Raw genomic sequence first — 17902 nt, forward strand, 5'->3', positions numbered from 1 at the left:
TATTGATTGATGCAGTGTGTTGTGAGGGAGCCTCTTTGGAATTTAGAGCAGACTGCTCACTGAGAAATAAGCATGCTGGATGGATGCAAGAAACACCCACCCACCGAGGTTTAGCACTTTGTGGAGAAAAGTGTTACACCGGCGTAGTTATTTCTGGCCACTTTACAACTAAACTTAGATGTAAATGTGCGGCCCTTTAGACTGGCATTTAACATGTCACATGTTGAACATAAGGATACTATTTGTAGTATTCCTCGCTCTTTCTCCTCATATCTTCCCTGTGAGCTGTTGGGGTAATCAGAGAGAGCTCATGGTGTGAAGGGAAATGGTGTTACACTGAATAAGATGGATAGGAAATACACACACTGTGAATGTAACACACATGGAAGGTGGTGAGAATTAATTGAATTATGTCTAGCAGATGTATGTGAAAGATAAACCATCTGCCTGATGAAAACTGACTACTCCTCTCTATATAATTGTGTATTAACTTGAATCCATCCCGCAGATTTCACAAGTTATCTCAGGCTATGGTAACTGGAATGAAGCTATATCCGTATTTGATTAAACTAAATGATCAGGTGTAATACTGAGACGCAGCTGCAAAACTCTGACTCGGAAGGTTGTTTTTTTTTCTTCTCTTTTCTCATCAGGCTGAAGAAGGAGAATGGGGAAGAAGGATGCCAGTGCGACCAGATTACCAGTTGATCACTACCGCAAACAGATTGGTGAGTCTTCATCCATCCTAGTGCGGACTAATTAACTTGTTGACCAACAGTCAACTAATCAAATTACAATATTTGATGTTGTTGGTTGATTTGATCATCGGTTACATCGGTAGGAACATTAGTTGAAACAGATCTAAACAAATGCTCTAATTGCTTTGCTTTGTTTCATAACAAAATAAATTCTCTGGGCTCTCAGGGCTTTTTAGATAATTAATGATTGATAGTTTAATCAAAAACATAATCAATGTTTTAACTGACAATTAAAACAGTAAGTTCTGTAAATGAGTTCATGATGCTTTTTGACAGATGAGACTGGTCTTCAACGTGTTGTGTAACTCTGTTTCAACAAAAATCATAACTCAGCGTTTGATGTGGGCAATTTCACCACAACACAGTGATCGACTCAGTGTTCTCTCATAGAAACAAGCTAATGTCACAGTTGATAAATCACACATGACACTATGCTGCAGTAGCTTCACATATATCCCAAGCTGCCCAAGAGCACAACTCTTTTGAAGACCTTTATCAATGTCGGCTATGCAAGAATTAGCATAATCTCTTTGCACAGTCCTGGAGACCTTTCCAATTTGTATTGGATTGAAAAGAAACTTTAACCAGACCCACTGGATTCAGCGCTCAAAAAACTGCCCCTTTGATATCATGTCAGAATCTGTTTTGTCAAAGTTAAATACCACTCTAATCCTGCGGTATTTTGTTTCCCCATCTTTCCCCTTACATCACAAAGGCCTAACTAAGGCAATATGGTCGGTATCAATCAAAAGTTTGGTCCCCTTTAGCGTGCCAGCTGTGGTTGCTTGAAGATCACAGCTCATATCATGCCTTTTTGTTTTTGTTTTCCTCTTGTGGAGCAAAACCAAAAGGTCGCCATTGGCAAAGCTGGATAATTGTGAGCAGCTATGAGTGACGCAAACACAAAGGGAAGTTCTGTTCCCCTTATAGGCTTAAAATTTTTACTTCCAATCCCAGGACAGGCACATTGTCTACATGAAAAGTGACTAAATTGTCTTATTAGAGACAAAAGGCACCCAGTTTTGGTTCCAAGACAAAAAAGAGTTTTGCACCAAATGGAGTGAAACTCTCAACGAAGCCTAGTAAAGTATCTTTACCGGGAACTTATACGAGCCTGAAATAGCTGAGGCAAAGGGCAGGAGTTTCTTCATAGACATGCAACAAGCTCAGCTGAGGAGAGTGAAACAATCTAGAAGATGAAAGTTGTTAAATTAGCAAGGCACCAAGTATATGCTGGGTGTCTCCACACTGGAGAACTCTGGCCATGGGGAGTCAAAGACACATTAGATTCAACACACAAGAGGAGAACTTAGATGACCTCAAATTTAACTTCTTAAGCCCTAATCAAAGAGACACTCTGCAATAATGACTCTCTCAGCACATTTAAGATTCACATTTTGTGGTCTATCGTAACCATTTGACATCTTATTCTAAAGATACTGGCGATCGTGCTAAATGGACATTAATCAGGAGGATTCTGACACTCGACCCGCTTCCTTGTTAGGACATGTTATCATTGAAGTTGTTGTCTTGACTAGAGGAGTAGAAACAAAATATACCTGTCTCAGTAAAATGACTGACTTCTTTCTATACCGTTCTTGTGTTGCTCAAGGTTAGCACTGTTAGCTTTGTTAGCACTGTTACCATGGCTATGGTTTTTGATGGACTAGCGGGGCAGTGGCCTCGGCTCAGGAAGTAGAGCTGTCGTTAGTAATCTCAAGGTGTCCGGTTTGATTCCAGGTTGTATACATTTTATTACTTTTTCAAATCATTCATCATATTATTATCATCGTATCAATTATTTATATTATATTAACAGACAAGTTGCTGTAAATGATGTAAAACTGCTTTGAGTGGAAACATGCAAAGTTGCTGAAACTTAAAACTAGATTTGTATTTGTAAAGTGTAATGTAATTATTGTTATTTTTTAAAATGGTTTTTATAAAGTAATAACAGGTTGAATGAAGATGGATTTTATGTCTTAAAGACTTCACGCCCCTTTGGTCTTAATGAAAAAAAAACATACCTTCTTGTTTTCTTTAATTCATCAATTAAAATGTTCTGCACTAATCCACATCCTCCCTTCTGAAGATGGTGTCAGCTATGGTATTGTTCTGGTCCCTGTTGGCCCTTGGTGATTCACATCCTCTGATTATTCCAGCTTTTCTATTTCCTGGTGTCATTAGATGGCCCAAGATAAGGCACATGATAGCCTGTTGAGAAATGTCTCTGTCTTGTTTACTCTACATTGCTATAAGTGTTGGGGTCTCATAAAGCAGCATGACAGTTGTATTTGTTTTTATAGTGGGGCAGACGAATAGGATAATTTAGCCCACAGGTATCCCTTAAACATGTGCTATTGTGTAAAACCCAGCAGGTTCAACAAATGAGAGACCGACATAACATAACATGCTCATCTCCCACTGTCACATCCCCTACCAAGGGTGCAGGAAAGTCTTGTTTTTTTTTCCTTCCCATTTAGTGGTTTGTTTCTCATCAATTCAAAAATATGTAATACGGGTGTCAGGGACACTGGTCCTCTATTTTCCTCCTCCTCCCTCCAACCCCTCAATTTCTATCATTTTTTCCTTCTTTTTGAAAAGAATGGCCATCAGGCAATTTCAGTGAACCACTGTTTAACAGAAAGGGTCGAAAACAGAGAGAGGAGAGAAAAAAATGTCGGAGAGGAAAATGAAATCTTCTAAGATGGCATGGGGCTGGGTCTTTTGAGAGCTGGAACGGCCACACATGATAATTTGAAGTCATACTAAGGTGGCTTATTCATGGTACATCAGCAGAAGTCCAGGCTGGTTGTTGAGCTGTACCATCATCTCTGCTGGAGTGCTTTTGTCATGTCAGATGGCCATCAAGGGGCCACTGTTGACACTCTTTAAATACCGTTATTAGGCCTCTTTTAATTGACTCTGCCAAGCTGCCCTCAAGAGAGGTAAAAAGCTATAGTGTTCTTACATGGAAGTGCATGTACATGGAGTGACCCTCTGTTCAAATAATGATTGCTGCTGCACTTGACTATGACACCAAAAATTTCCAGTATGGCAATTTGGAAATTATTGGCTTTAGAAAGACCAGAAGGAATATTGGAAAGGAGATCAAAACAGATCAAAATTGTACTTGCAATAAAATGTGAGAAACTGGTATGTAGGTGAAGTTTTTCACACGCATCTATAGGCAGTTATAGTATATCATCAAAGTATAGTTTTTAAGTTTGTTGATAATCTACAGTTAGTTGTTCAAAATATATGCTGTAGTGTTACTGTAAATCTAACATGAATTTCACGATTTTGCCTCCCCTCCCCTCGCCCCACATGATACAAAAGCATAAATATCTCCCATGTGTCTGACATCAGCCGTCTAGTTCCACTACCATGCATCCTGGCAGATGCCAGTGATCCGCACCATGTGGTCACTGACCACATGGTGGTCGCCATGCCACATAGACACAGAGGCAAAGCAAAGCATGAAGAACTGTCAGACACGCTGTCAGCGTGTAGCCCGCTTTGTCCCAGGGCTCTCAGAGAGCACTGGATGGTGGTCTGTCAGTCCAAATCACCCCATCACTCTACATGTAGGGCATATGCAGGATGGCTAGTCCCTACAGACACAAACATACACACACATACTTGATCAGTATGTTTATGTTTTTCTGGACACACTCATGTTTATTGAAATTTCGGCTTCATGTACCTTGTAAAAAATTACTGCTCTGGCTGGACTTTATGTAGACCAACAAACTGTGTTTTTGAAGCCAGGATTAAGGACTTGACATATAAGGTATGTCAAGGAGAAACTATAGGAGAAACTATAACACTATCCAAGATGGTTTCCTGCCTGTCAAGCCCATCGAAATATTAACATTGGGTAAAGGGAAGCTTGAATCTCTGTTCAGTACCACCCATTAATAGTGTTTTTCCCATTCAAAATGAGGCAAAGGTTGCATAGAAAATAAGAACAAACAACTATCAACTTTTTTCTTTCTATTTTTAACTAGGACGCAGTCTCTCCTTGTTGACACAGTACCACACAACTAAGTCTCAATCCGGTGGGCATGACAACAACAAGTAATTCATAAGGGCAACTAAATGTTATCCTCGTGTTTCCAACATCTGACACAATCTCACTGAAAGAAACCATTCAGGAATCAGTAGTAAACAGAGAAAATAGTTGATGTGTAGCAGTGGTACTGCTTACTCCCCGCTTACTCATCTCTCTCTTCCCTCTGAAGTGGTCGTGCTGTTCTGTATTTTGCTTTCTTACTGCTTCTTGTTAGTAAAGTGAATTCTGCTTTTAAGCAAATCGTCCATGTTGTTTTTTCACTCTGCATCACTGTGGAGATCACTGTTGCAGCTACAGTTGGCAGGAATGCATTTAATGTAATATCCTGACATAGGTTTTATTGCTACTGATATGGTCGGCTGTGGTAAAAATACAGTAGTAAGCGCATATCTTTAAGCAGGAGTATATACGGCACAGAGATCAGCAAGTTTTTTTTTTTCCTTTTTACCACTGGTGTTTCTTTTCATTTAGACAACCTGTGTTACACTTAGATGTCTACCGCTCTTCTAACTTCACTTTAATGGCCAATTTGTGTGACACACAAATCACATACCTTTCCCCTAGCCTTCCCTTGAGTGCTCAATCACATGTGGCTAATTTTAGCTAATATCCCCTTCCTGTCTTGGTATGCCAAGCCGTACAATAGCCAAAGATAAAAACTAATTTCTCCTCAGTCTTAATCAGACACCATGAAAACCATAAAACATTCATCCAAGGGAATGTACAGTAAGTAAGGTGTGTGTGTGTGTGTGTGTGTGTGTGGGTGTGTGTGTGTATGTATGAAAGGGGGAGGTGGGCACTCTCCTCTTGTCCTTTTGACATGAAATCAGTGATGACTTCAATGAAGGGTACACTTAGGAAAGCCTCTCAGCAGGCACTCTGGGCTGCCTTACAAGGGCTAATATTTCTCTGAGACACGTCACTGTCGTCGCTGCACAGGAGGACAGTGATGCCTTTTCAGTGTGTCAGGCAGAAGCAGGGAGGGATGGGAGGATGGCGTGTAGCACAGCGCAGGTAGATAATTGGTGACAGAAAGTGTCTACAGTACTGGTGCAGCAAGGGGAATAGCAGTGACAAATGTGTGTGTGTGTGTGTGTGTGTTCACACAAACAAAACAAAAAAAGAGAGGCAACAAGAGGCTTTCAGAAGTGCACCACTGTAATACAAGAACATGACAATACCTTACACAGACTGAATTCTCTGGCATCTCTTTTTCATATCAGCTATTCATATTCTTACTTTGTGTAATTAGTCTGATTTTGCTCTTATTAAGTATTGATTCTTACCAGATGGTTATGGGTGTATTGGGTTGTGATGAATTTTTGCTTATAGACGTAATTTCTCCATTTAGACTTGGAACATGTTTGGCTCCATAAATGAGGAAAGAAAAACTGCACAGGTGCAGGTAATGGTGACAGTTTGTGGGAGATGTTGTAAATGCTTAAAAATCTGTGCCTTTGAAATTCAAACCTCAGCTTGCTTAAGTTCTGACGTTCTTCTGTCTTTGAGTATCCTTGGGCACAGAAAAGGTAGTCCTACCTTGAGGACACGGAGTGTCAGAAAAATCAAAGTAGAAAGTAGAGCTTATTCAGTTGTGGGTTTCATTTTTAAAGCTAAGTGTACAGCACGGAGATCATGGATTTCTGCAATTCATTTACACTGGGTAACATGGTTTGCATCAGGGATACTAATAATTAACCATCAACTGACAATAATTGTAACAGATTAATACTATCAGACCTAAAACAGTTAGAAAATATCAATGTTGCTTTTATATGAGTGTTTGTACAAAATATACAAACAATGTAAAGCAGCAGTTAACTAGCAGAGTTAACGGAGTTAAATTAGGGATAGAGTTAAATGAGATAGAGGGTGCGATGTGGGGTCATCTGCTGCAGTAGTAGATGGAGCTCACACCCTGAATACTGCACATCCTCAGTGGCTGCAGTGGTGGCGGTTGCAGGTACACAGCACGTCCGTATTGGACTGCAAGAAGAGCGTGCCTGCGGCGGCGGCGGTGGGTGCAGCCAGCAGGGGCGTGCAGCTGGACTTGAGGTGGATAAGCTAGACAAAATGAACCCCTCTTCAGGAAATTTTTTTTAATGGATCACAGACATTCATCCATTCTAAATATTATATTTTAAGCTCGTCAGTGAACTGTTAAGAAACAGTTGACGAGGGTCAGCTATTCTACATTAGCATCCCTAGTTTGCACTTTCAGTTATCATTACTATACATGAGTAATGGTGTTTCCTATATCCTGGAAATGAAAATAAATAAAGGCCCAGTCACACGGTCATAAAAAACAGTGAAACCAATTAATTGGAATGGAATTTCAGTGACCAGTATATTTACTCACAGGGTAGAAGAAAATCTGCATTTTTTTTTTTTAGTCCAAAGAAAAACTTTGGTTAAATTTGCTAATTTGCACCATTGACCAATAGCCCGTGTCACCAAGAATCTCGCATCACATTTTTGCAAAGGGACACGGTTGAACTTCCCATCCACTTTCTGGTGTAGCCATCTATCACTGTTTATAGCAGCCACGTGACGTCAGGCCAAGTTAAGCTTCAGCAATTCTCTGCACATTAATTGTAAAATACAGTATTTACTACTTTCTCTTCTGTACATTTACTTTTACACACTTCACAATCTAGCTGGGTTTCTTTATTTTGTCCTTTTTTTTCATATTGGATTAGTATTTGATGTTGCTTCCTGTAGTCTTATACATTATCACAGCCAGCCATTTGTAGTCTGAAATTCCATGCACAATTTCTGTCCATTTCTGGGTAACCTGAGGTGCCCTCCAATCAAATTTCCCCCTCTACACTTTCTGACAAGTGGAGGAGACATCCAGTGGCCCTCCTAATGAATTCCCACTAGCTCACTGTCTGCTCCTGGCAACATACTCCCCATTTCTATTAGCCCTCCACTGAGTCAGAAGGAGGTGAACAAGGCGTCTGTGACCAGGAGGGATGGAGAAAGAGAGAAAGATATAGCAATTGAGTGCAAGATCTGGGAAAAAGAAGTAGAGGAAAATAAATTGAATAAGTAAAGGTGTGTGTGTGCTGAGACAGAGCAGCTGCTTAACACCGTGCTAATGGTCATCTCCTCTCTCCTCCATGGCTGTTCCCAGAAGAGGAGAACCTCTGCTCCCCAAGAGACATGATACTCAGTGGTACGCAGCTCTGTCTATTTGTGTTCAGTATCACAACACACACACACACACACACACACACACACACCTACCTCCTTACCCTTTCTGTCTAACTAATTCTCACTTTTGCCTTGCTCACAATCTTTCTAGATGGATATGGACACTGTCTTACCTCTCCTTCTTCCATCTCTTGTTCTCTCTCCCAATGTAAATTGCAAGAGGCTGAATTGGCTGGGAGTAAAAACTGCAAGCAGCCTCCACATGCCACATTGCCAACTGAGAAAACCTCGAAGCTGACCCCGGGGTTTGGACTCTCCCCGGGGTCAGCTTGTGAGGAATATATGTGTGTCTCTCACACACACACACAAATATTCTATATATATATATACTGTAATTTATGAGGACTGCTCATTTATCTCCCAGCCAGTAACTTAAATATTAACCATCTGAACCTCATGCCTGACCTCAGTTTTCACCTTAAACTTGACCCAATCCAAAGTGTAAATATAACCCTAAACTAAAATACAAAAATAACATCTTTTTTAACTAGAACGAACGAACAAACAAACGAACACACACACACACACACACACACACACACACACACACACTGTTCAGCAAGCTGTTGCCTTTCCACCCTATTGTTAGCAAAGTTCCTTTTCCTGCAGTGTGTTGTTTCTAATTAGACCAAGACAGCCGGCTCTGCCTCATGTGAAACACACTCACTCACATAAACACACATGCTTTGCCAGGTGGCCGGTTTGCCCACAAGACTCACCCTTGTGAGTTGAGCCCATGGGAAGTCGAGCAAGCACAGGTGAAGTGTGTGCAGCTCAGGCCAGAAAAGATTCTTTGTATTTTGAATGCACGTGCAGATCGCAACCTGTGGGGGAATTTACTTGTACAAACTGTGAAATTTCAATTCTACATTTAGCCTTTTTTTTTCACTAGCCTCACTTTAACTACATGACATTAAATTCTACAGCAGCCATTACTCTGATTAATTTTCTTGTTATTTGGTTGGTTGTTTAGAGTTTATGTGAGACAGCTATTGTTGCTGAACTTGCAGCAGAACTTAAAAATGAGTCGAATATCGTTTCTTTAATCTTTACAAAATGGAAGTTTAAGGTGACAAGTTGCGGTTTCTACAGGCGTTTTCTTAGGGACTATTTCTTCTTCCCAGAGTGTGTGTTTGCCAAGGGACAATAAATGAAACCTGTTACTAAAAATGACAATTTCTCAGTCATTTGATTTGAGTGCCCCAATTATTTTCTCTCTTTCAGGTAAGCAGGACTACAAAAAGACAAAATCAGTCTTAAAGGCCACACGGTTGAAAGCTGAAGCAAAGAAGAATTCTTCTGGATTCAGGGTGAGACTGACTTTAATTTCTCTTTAGGACTACTGAAGTCTGTATCCATATGTCTACTGTCTATCTTGGCCCATCTGCGACTCTGCTTGTCTGTCTGTCTGCCAACCAACTTCTTTCCATTTGTCTGTCTATCTGCCGTTTCGAGAGCGTGTCTCACTAGGTCACTTTTCATATCTCAGGCTCTTCCAACGTATTGTAGGTCTTACGGGAATGCAACAATATCTATCTACCTGAAATGATCTGATGTGGTTCCCTGCCTATCCTTTAAAGATTTGTACAAGTGTTGAAAACTATCACTGGAAAAAGGATCCAATGGGAGAGTCCTCTACAGAATAAAGTTTACAATACTCTATCATGTCTACAAAGTCATAACACAGCTTTTTAACACATAATGAATTCCTGGAAGGATTGAAATTCAAAGATTTTCTTGTTCTTTTAATAGTAAAGGAGCAATGGAAAGGGGCATGAAGAGACAGTGAGGGGGAAGTGAGAAATATAACAAACTGAGAAGAAAAAAATGACAAGATAGACAGAGTTGAGTAAAGTGAAAGTAAAGGGAGGTGAGGGTGTTGCTGGGATAGAAAAGAAAAGTGTCTTTGCTTTGCCACACTGCAGCGACTAGAAGCTGCTGTGCAGGCAAAGATGGATGACTCCGCATTTATCACTCTGGCAAATGTGACACCGCTGTTTATGCTTTTCCGAAGTCAGTTGGCTTACGAACAAACAGTTTTACCATTTGAAGGTTTCTCCATATAAAGTTAGCCCTTGCCAATGAAAAAGCTTGTGAGTCTTCCTTTATAAGTTCTCAAATCCTCTTTGAAACTGCAAATACCATCAGAATGAATGAATGATGAAATCAGGTCCGCAGTGATTTTACAGCTGTCAGAAGTGAAAATCAGTTGCACAAAAACATAAATCACAGGTTCAAAATGTTTGTTTTTTTCTTTGCTTGTTCATTTTCCTTCGTGGCATTGAAAATTGGTTCTGTTTACATCAAAAGCCAAAAGGCGTCACTTCCTCAGTAAGCTTCAGTTGGCACATATACACAGAGATGAACAAATCATAGTGAGGATTAAACACTGGGTGAAATGGTCAGGTTTTAAAATATGCATCTCTTAGACACGCAAGGCCTCATTAAGCACGTCTTTAATCCAATTAGATTAGTCCATATCTTGAAATATTGATATTGCTCATGAATAATTCAGGTTTTTCATGCCCAAGACGAGGGGGAATTTTCAGAGGTCGGATTAAAAATACCTCTGGGACGAGCATATTAAACTGACTTAGACCCTTTGGCCCCAAGTTCGATTGAAATTCATCCCAAATGTAATGGATATTTGGTCACGCTTGCTTTCCCATCGAGTCCTTTTTAGCCCCATATAAAGTTGTGATAGTAGAAAGCCCCCCTCTCTGTCTCTGAACCTTTAGTCGACAGCATTGATTTGGCTTCTCTTCTCTTCTCTTCTCTCCTCTCCCTCTTTCACCATGCCCCTGGTTGAGATGCCGGTCTCAGATGCAGCTGGCATCTTAGAAGGGCCAGCAGACATGCGGGCACAGAGAATCAGGCAGATGCCAGGGCAGGCTGTCTTGAGGCTGTCCTAGTAGCAGGGCAGTCTAGGCATGTTGGCAGAGACAAGGATGAAGAGACTCAAAAGGGAAAGTGAAAGAGGGAGAACTCCTGCCCCCACAACAGCGCTCAGTCGTCAGGCATCACAAAACGTTGACCTCAGCAGTGGCGGAAACCAGCCACTTGTTGTGACTCAACGTGTTCCTATGAACACGTTGAGTCACAGTGTGTTTACAGAAGTGGGTTGTTGCTGCCCGAATGCAAGCGTGGACATATTTCCTGTCCAGCTGCTTCAAAATCTGGATGGCATGGGGTCACAACAGCAGAGTTAAAACAACTGGCAGGCAGTCAGCTGCAATCTCTCCTCAGTTTGCCCAGAGAAGAAAAAGAAGAAGATGTGCCTTCGAAGTAGCTCCAGCGCACTCGCTTGCAGCACAGGAAACAAGCCTGCTGCCTTGTCTAATTGGCACACTAGCCTTCTGTTCAGTCTTCCTCGGTCCTCGCTAAGCCTAGAAAGTTGGGAAAAAATTGCTTGTGGAATTGGCAGAGGATGGAGGGTACAGATAATGGCTCTGGGTATATTCCATATATCATTTGTGAATGCATGTTTATATGCTGTAAGATTATATAGAATGGGATGTTTTTTTTTTTGTTGCACGTCAGAATTATAAATATTTTGGGTATTTTTATGGTTCCACCCAATTTCTTCATTCACTTTTTGGTTCATACAAATATAATTGAAGTCATGAAGTTGCTAGATTTGACTTAAAAGAGGAATTCTGATGAACAGACTCAGTAATTGTTGAGCCATTCCTTATTTACTTTTTCAGTGTCCGTGCCGATGTTGTGCTGAAAAACCTGATTCCGAACTGTGGCATCTGCTTCAGCCTCTCACTGCAGCACACTTTTGGGTCTATTATCTGTGCTGGCCATTAGGTTTATGAGGCTCATTCACACTTGTGAGTTGGTTAGGAGCGTTGACAGATAGTACATGGGAATTAGTGGGTTTTATGGCTTTTTATGCCATTTAATTTATAGCAAGCTTTAAGAAAAAGACTCAATGAGTTGTGATAGTGGTGATAAAACTTTTTCTGTTCCTGGGGATGGCTTTTGTGCCTCTAAAGCATGCAGAAAGGGCAGGGTTCTACTGATTAAAAGAAGAGCTTCAGCAAGTTAAAATAATCAGGATGTAGCAATATTTTAATGACACATTTTCAGATTATGGTAGTTCTTTCATTGTAGGATTGTGATAACATCTTACGGTATGATACGAAACATCAGATCGGTCAATTATTTGATTAGTCGAATAGAAGAATTTAACAGCAAGTATTCGGGACAAAATGCAGAATTTGGACGATACCTCTGCAGATTTTCCATTAATTTTCCACCAACTTTGTCATCTTAAACAAATACTGTCTATCACATTACGAGCAAACAAAGGTGCTGCTAAATTTTTCTGATTTTCTTTCCTGTTCACCACTCAAAACTGTCTTTTATCAAGTAAATATACCAGACATTTGCTGGTTCCATCTGCACCTTTTGACCTAATGACTTAATGGCTGGTTGTGTATCGCTGTGACTTGTACAGATGAGACAAGCTTACCAACCGCAGCCTAAATGCACCAACACTTAGCTTGTGTCTATCTGCCACCCACATACAGCCACAAACACACTGAATCTCCCTATCTCAGTACGTAGGCGCATACAGACTGACACACACACACACACATATACACACACAAACAAACCCAGGAGGAGAATAAAAGGCGGACCAGATGAGGGGGGTGTATGCTGAGCTGTGGCTTGTCGCCAGGGTGACAGGGACCCAGCTCCCAGCATGCCGAGTGCGCTGCAGCTGTCGCCAGCGCCGAGAGAACCACATGATGAAGATGATGATGTGCTTGGGCCCCATCCAGGGGCCTCCATCAGAATGTGGGCAGAAAGGTTGTGTGTTTGTGCCCGAGTGTGTATGTGTGTGGGCGCACACAAATGTGTTTGTGAGACAAGGCGAGAGTCAACACAGTGGGCCACTCTCCTCGAAAACAATGATCTCAATCAAGTGCAGGTGCTTCCGACAACTCAAGTGTTTTCACCAAAACCCCTCCAGCTTGTTTTCATAGACAAGTCCCTGTAACCAGCTGTTCTCCCTCTCTCTCTCTCTGAAATCTGAAGCAAAGATGTAGGAGGAAAAAAAATTGATTTTAATTTCACGGGTCCTTTTGTTTCAGCGGCGATTCAACCAAACGCTCACCTGCGTCAGAAGCACAAACTTTTCTTTGCAATATTGCCGTCAGAATTACAAACGCTTCTCTTTGTCATGTTTTTCAAAGCTACAAGAGAACAGAAGAAAAAGCAGAAAACAATCAAGCCTCCGTGATTTGATAACAGTTCTCTTTTCTCCGAGGCCTAGGCAAAATAGAAAAGTAAATCAAGCGGTAGGAGCCTGGCGGTTAATATATGAAACTAAAGTGCATGAAATTTAAAAGTTTTCCAATTAAGCAAGGACTTAAAGCTGTTTGGAGGCTGCGGGGATGGAGATAAATGTGGGCTGAGGCTAATGAAGACCAATGCAGCTGATGACTAGGCACTACAACAAGTACACAGATAACTGTGGATGCTGTGACGCCTTTTAATTGTCACTCCCCTCCACCCCCACCCCCTTCGTCAGAGTAGAATTATTATTAGCCCCCCACCACCCCTCGTTTGTGTTGAGCCTTATCTCTTCACTTGTTTTTCGCTCTCACTCTCACTCTCACTCTTGTTTTTCATTCTGTCTTCCCTCTCTGCAGTTTGGCCAGTGGGTTAAATTTGCAGTCCTCTTTGTGAGTGCGTGCTATGTATGGCAATTACTAACCTGATGTTTGCGCAAATCGTCATACATATGTAGTTTTTTTAAATTTTTCTTATCTGTCGTGGTTCTCTCTGTTTAGTCTTGTCTTGTCTGCTGCTTTCCTGTTTGTCTTTTTCCCTCATTGTAAACTTGTATCACCGCTGCCTTTCACTCATGAGATGATCATCTATTGCAGACTACAACGATATTTGCATAAAATGGAATCACATATGATAAATGAACTTGTGCAGGATTACATTCCTTGTCATGTTACCTGTGTTGTTGCTGCTGTTGTGGCCCAGTTTAGATGTGTGAAACTTATTTCCAAAATAATGTTCAAATCAAATATTTCATTTTGAATAATTCCCAATCAGACTGTACTCAACACTCTTTTAAAGCTCTCCAGTGTTGATTAGAAAGTTTGCCGCTAATGAGTTCTCTTGATAAAGAATAACTGGCATTGTTCAATACTCTGAGTGGCCCTAATGAAACTCCAGCTGATGAAGATTGTAATCGAGTGAGCGCCACATAATGAACAAGCGCTCCAAATTCCCATTTTCAAGTTGAATGCCACTCCTCTGGAAAGCCTCATTTTGTTTGGCAATTAACCAATAGAAAATCCAAAAAAATAGGCCATTTTGTTGACAAAGTTTAGCTTCTCAGTAAAAATGGCAGCAGAGCCAGGAAGTCTAACTGCAGATAGAGTAGATTGTAATACTACGGCCACTCAGTTTGTGGTTTCTGAAATGTGATACTGTACATTTTCAAAGTACTTTTTTCTCTTGGATGTGGATCCAATTTTATTCCCCAGTATGTTTCCCATTCATCTGTTTGCATCAAGAGAAAACCAGAAACAGATCAATGATTCATTCTTCAGAGGTTTGTGATGTGCTGTCATACCTAAAACTTAACTATACAAACTCCCAATAACAATAGTCTATCCAATTTCTATTTTTGGAAAAGTGTCCTGAGGCTGACTCCTACTTTCATTTCATCAGGTAATGATTTCCGACAGTGAATCTCTCAAAGCAGTTGAGTGTTTGTCATTAAACGGGTCCATCAGTTAGAACACCTACTGCAGGGATCTGGTTTGCTTTTAAAGAGTCTGAAACCTTTTCCACACAAATGAAGGTAAATTTGAAAAACACATCTGTTTGTCTGCTTTGGCCTTCCATCAACACGAAGCTTGTGTTTTCCAACACCGTAAACAAAGCTTTAAAAAAAAAAATAAAAAGCTCTTCGGTGTGGCTAACGCCAGTCTTGGGTTGTTGTGTGGACAGGAAACTGACAACACAAGTAACTGCACAAGTATGAAATTTTAGCATTTTGATTACAGTAGGATTGATTTGAGGTCACAATGCAGCAATTTGAGAATTATATTTGCAGAATAGTCAGTGTTGTTTGTGACTGTATAGTTATCTAACCACGGAAACAAGAAGATAAATCTGTAACTGTATGCTGTGATCTGCTGTAAAATAAATATCAAAATAGCGAAAGCAAATCACGAAAGATGCACCCTCCACAGAACAGTGTCAGAATGCTCAGATGGTTTTCAACACCTTAGAGTCAGTTTCCCAACCATTTCTGACATTTAGACAAATTTTCTGTGTAGACATTTCATGTGTGGACAGAAAATGTTGAATGTGTATATAGTGTTTAACTATTTACCTGCACCAGGCTGTATTTTATTTGAACATCCTTGTATTAACACAGATTTTCACTTTAACGGCTGAAAGGAAAGGGTGATGATTGACAGTCCTATAATTACACTTGTCTTAAAAAGCACATTCACAAATTACAGTTTAAATATTCAATATTTACTTTTTACTCTTCAAAACAAGTTGATAAACAATATATTCTGACACACACAGTCGGACTGGTATGAAGTCAATAAGGAATGCAGCAAATTTCGATGACAAGACGGACGTGATTTGTGTGATTTGGCAAATATAGCCTTAACAGTGCTGATAAAAATAAGCATGAAAATTACAAAACTATGCAAACATTCAAGCAATGTAGAGCTGCTCCCCTGCATAATGACAGACAGGGGTCTGACAGGGGGCAGATATATAAATACTTCTATAGAGGTACACAATATCTTAAAACCACCTCTCTTTCCTTCTCAGGATGCATTCCTGGTGATTGCAGCAATCCTGTTCTTTGTCCTCTGTGTCTACGCCTTCTTCTACCTCAACCTGAGCACCGAGATTAACCTGGACGTGGACGTTGATTAATACATGGTGAAAGAAAATTTTCTTGTCTCTGTACTTCAAACAGGGGGACGAGGAATGAATACATACGGTCAAATGACTGTGTCCTAATAGTCATATAAAAAGCCCGACAACACACAGAAGTCCAGTGTTGAGTTTGGGACAGTCTTTTTGCACACTTTTGCTGACTTCTGTCACAATGAACTGCTTCTTCAGGAATAATCATTCAATGCATCAAAAAACTCAAGCTTCAGGTCATTTTTGTGAAGCGTGCTGTTTTGTATTTGGACTTTAAATTTCTTCCTTCCTTTCATGGGAATGCCTGAGAAACTATTATAATTGTTTGACTGACAATTTTTATATTGTGGTTCTATATAAGGATTTCTTTCGTCTTTTTTTTTCCTGAGCAGAGATCTGAGAGTTCACCCTTGATTCCCTTTCCCTGAAAAAGTCAGTGACGTCGTGCACAGCGCCCTGTTGCAAAATCCACATTCAGCAAAGCGTATGAGCTTCCTTTTACACAAGCCCTCCAAACTACAGTGGAGACCAAGCTCTGTTAATCATAGTCACGTCCCACTGTTGTCTCCACTAATAGAAAAATGTAAATCTCTTGCTGAACCCCTCATCACATCGAGACAAACACTTGCCTCACATTCCAGTGCACAAACCTCTCCTCCCGGATATCTGGAGATCACAAAGTGTGAGATTAGGATCCACAAAGCCCTCGTCCTGATTGAACATATGTGCAGAATACAGAACAACACATTCCACCCTCAGCACGTACATGCGGCAGACATCCACAGGATTAGCATTACAAATATGATCCTGTTCTGTCATTTGAATGGAAATTAGAGAGATCAGCGGTGACTGAATAGAGGTTAACCTATATGTCTTTCATAAGGAACACCACAACTATTTCCCCCTCCTGTCAAATGTATGCATTGCTGTGGTGTGTCTCTAAAGAAAGGACTATGAAGGTTTGTCAAAGCTTCTTTATCCCACTGCCTCATTCTTTGTGCACTTGTACTGTTCAATACAAGAACTGACCTTCCATTAACCATTTCAGTCCAAGTGCTTCCACTGTTTGACATTTTCTTTGTTAGCTAAGGTGTGCAGAGTGAAGGGCTTTTATTTAGTAGGTTTGCGTTTTTTTTTTTTTTTTTTTTGAAATGGACTTTCTTTTTGCATCTGATTACTTTCATCCCAAACTAGCAATAGCAGCGTTGTTTAGAAAGCAATTGATGTCAGTACAATGTATACAAGGCCAATACCAAATACACAAGAGGCCTTGTGATGTCTTTCATTCCTAATCTGTTTTTTTTTTTCATGACTCTCTTTCAATGTCTGTGGCTGACATGATTCTCGAAATGTGAGACTTTGGGATTTTGAGATTCCTGTTTCTCCCATTCTTCTTCTTTTCTCCCTTGACCTCCTGACCTCAAGTAAAATACTGGATGTCCAAGAAACCATTATGATAAGCATGCACCCCTGCCCTCACCCAGTGGCTTTCATCTTGCCTTGTTACATCCACACACCCCCACAAGTGTAACAATATATAGCCTGGCGTAAGAGACCTTACATACATGATACCTGTTATCTAAAAGGTCAACAACACCGTCTATAAGAGCCTTGACATCAGCACAATGGAAAGGAGCTGACAGCTCACCTATTTATTCAGGACCATGTTTGGCATTTTTCACAATAATGGAATGGTTAGTGCTATTATTCAGTTGGTCTGTATGGTATATAAACATTTAACAGTTTGTATTGTCAGGATTCAGTTACAGCATATTGTGTGATATCTTATGAATTATTTTTCTGTATTTCTTTTGTCAAATTGCTTTTAAAATCATCATCTATCTCTTTCTAAGCAAATAAATAATGCTCATTGTGAAATAAGACTGAAGGGTTTTTTCAGTTTTCAATACATTTGTTT

At 40.4% G+C, this 17902-nt stretch overlaps 1 protein-coding gene across 1 annotated transcript; it reads left to right on the forward strand.

The window, feature by feature from the left end:
• The first annotated feature begins 659 nt into the window (after nucleotides 1–659).
• triqk (triple QxxK/R motif containing) lies at nucleotides 660–16175 on the forward strand. The gene is made up of 3 exons (XM_070847068.1): nucleotides 660–728; nucleotides 9274–9359; nucleotides 15883–16175. The coding sequence occupies exons 1-3, from the start codon at nucleotides 668–670 to the stop codon at nucleotides 15988–15990; spliced, it is 255 nt and encodes an 84-aa protein (XP_070703169.1). The 5' UTR covers nucleotides 660–667; the 3' UTR covers nucleotides 15991–16175.
• Nucleotides 16176–17902: the final 1727 nt, after the last annotated feature.

Source organism: Pempheris klunzingeri, chromosome 16 (genome assembly GCF_042242105.1).
Source record: "Pempheris klunzingeri isolate RE-2024b chromosome 16, fPemKlu1.hap1, whole genome shotgun sequence".
Classification (NCBI taxonomy): Eukaryota; Metazoa; Chordata; class Actinopteri; order Acropomatiformes; family Pempheridae; genus Pempheris; species Pempheris klunzingeri.

Coding starts and splice junctions, on each gene's coding strand:
- triqk (XM_070847068.1), top strand. CDS start 668: ATGGGGAAGAAGGATGCCAGTGCGACCAGATTACCAGTTGATCACTAC. Junction 729..9,273: donor TCACTACCGCAAACAGATTG/GTGAGTCTTCAT, acceptor TCTCTCTTTCAG/GTAAGCAGGACTACAAAAAG. Junction 9,360..15,882: donor AGAATTCTTCTGGATTCAGG/GTGAGACTGACT, acceptor TTTCCTTCTCAG/GATGCATTCCTGGTGATTGC.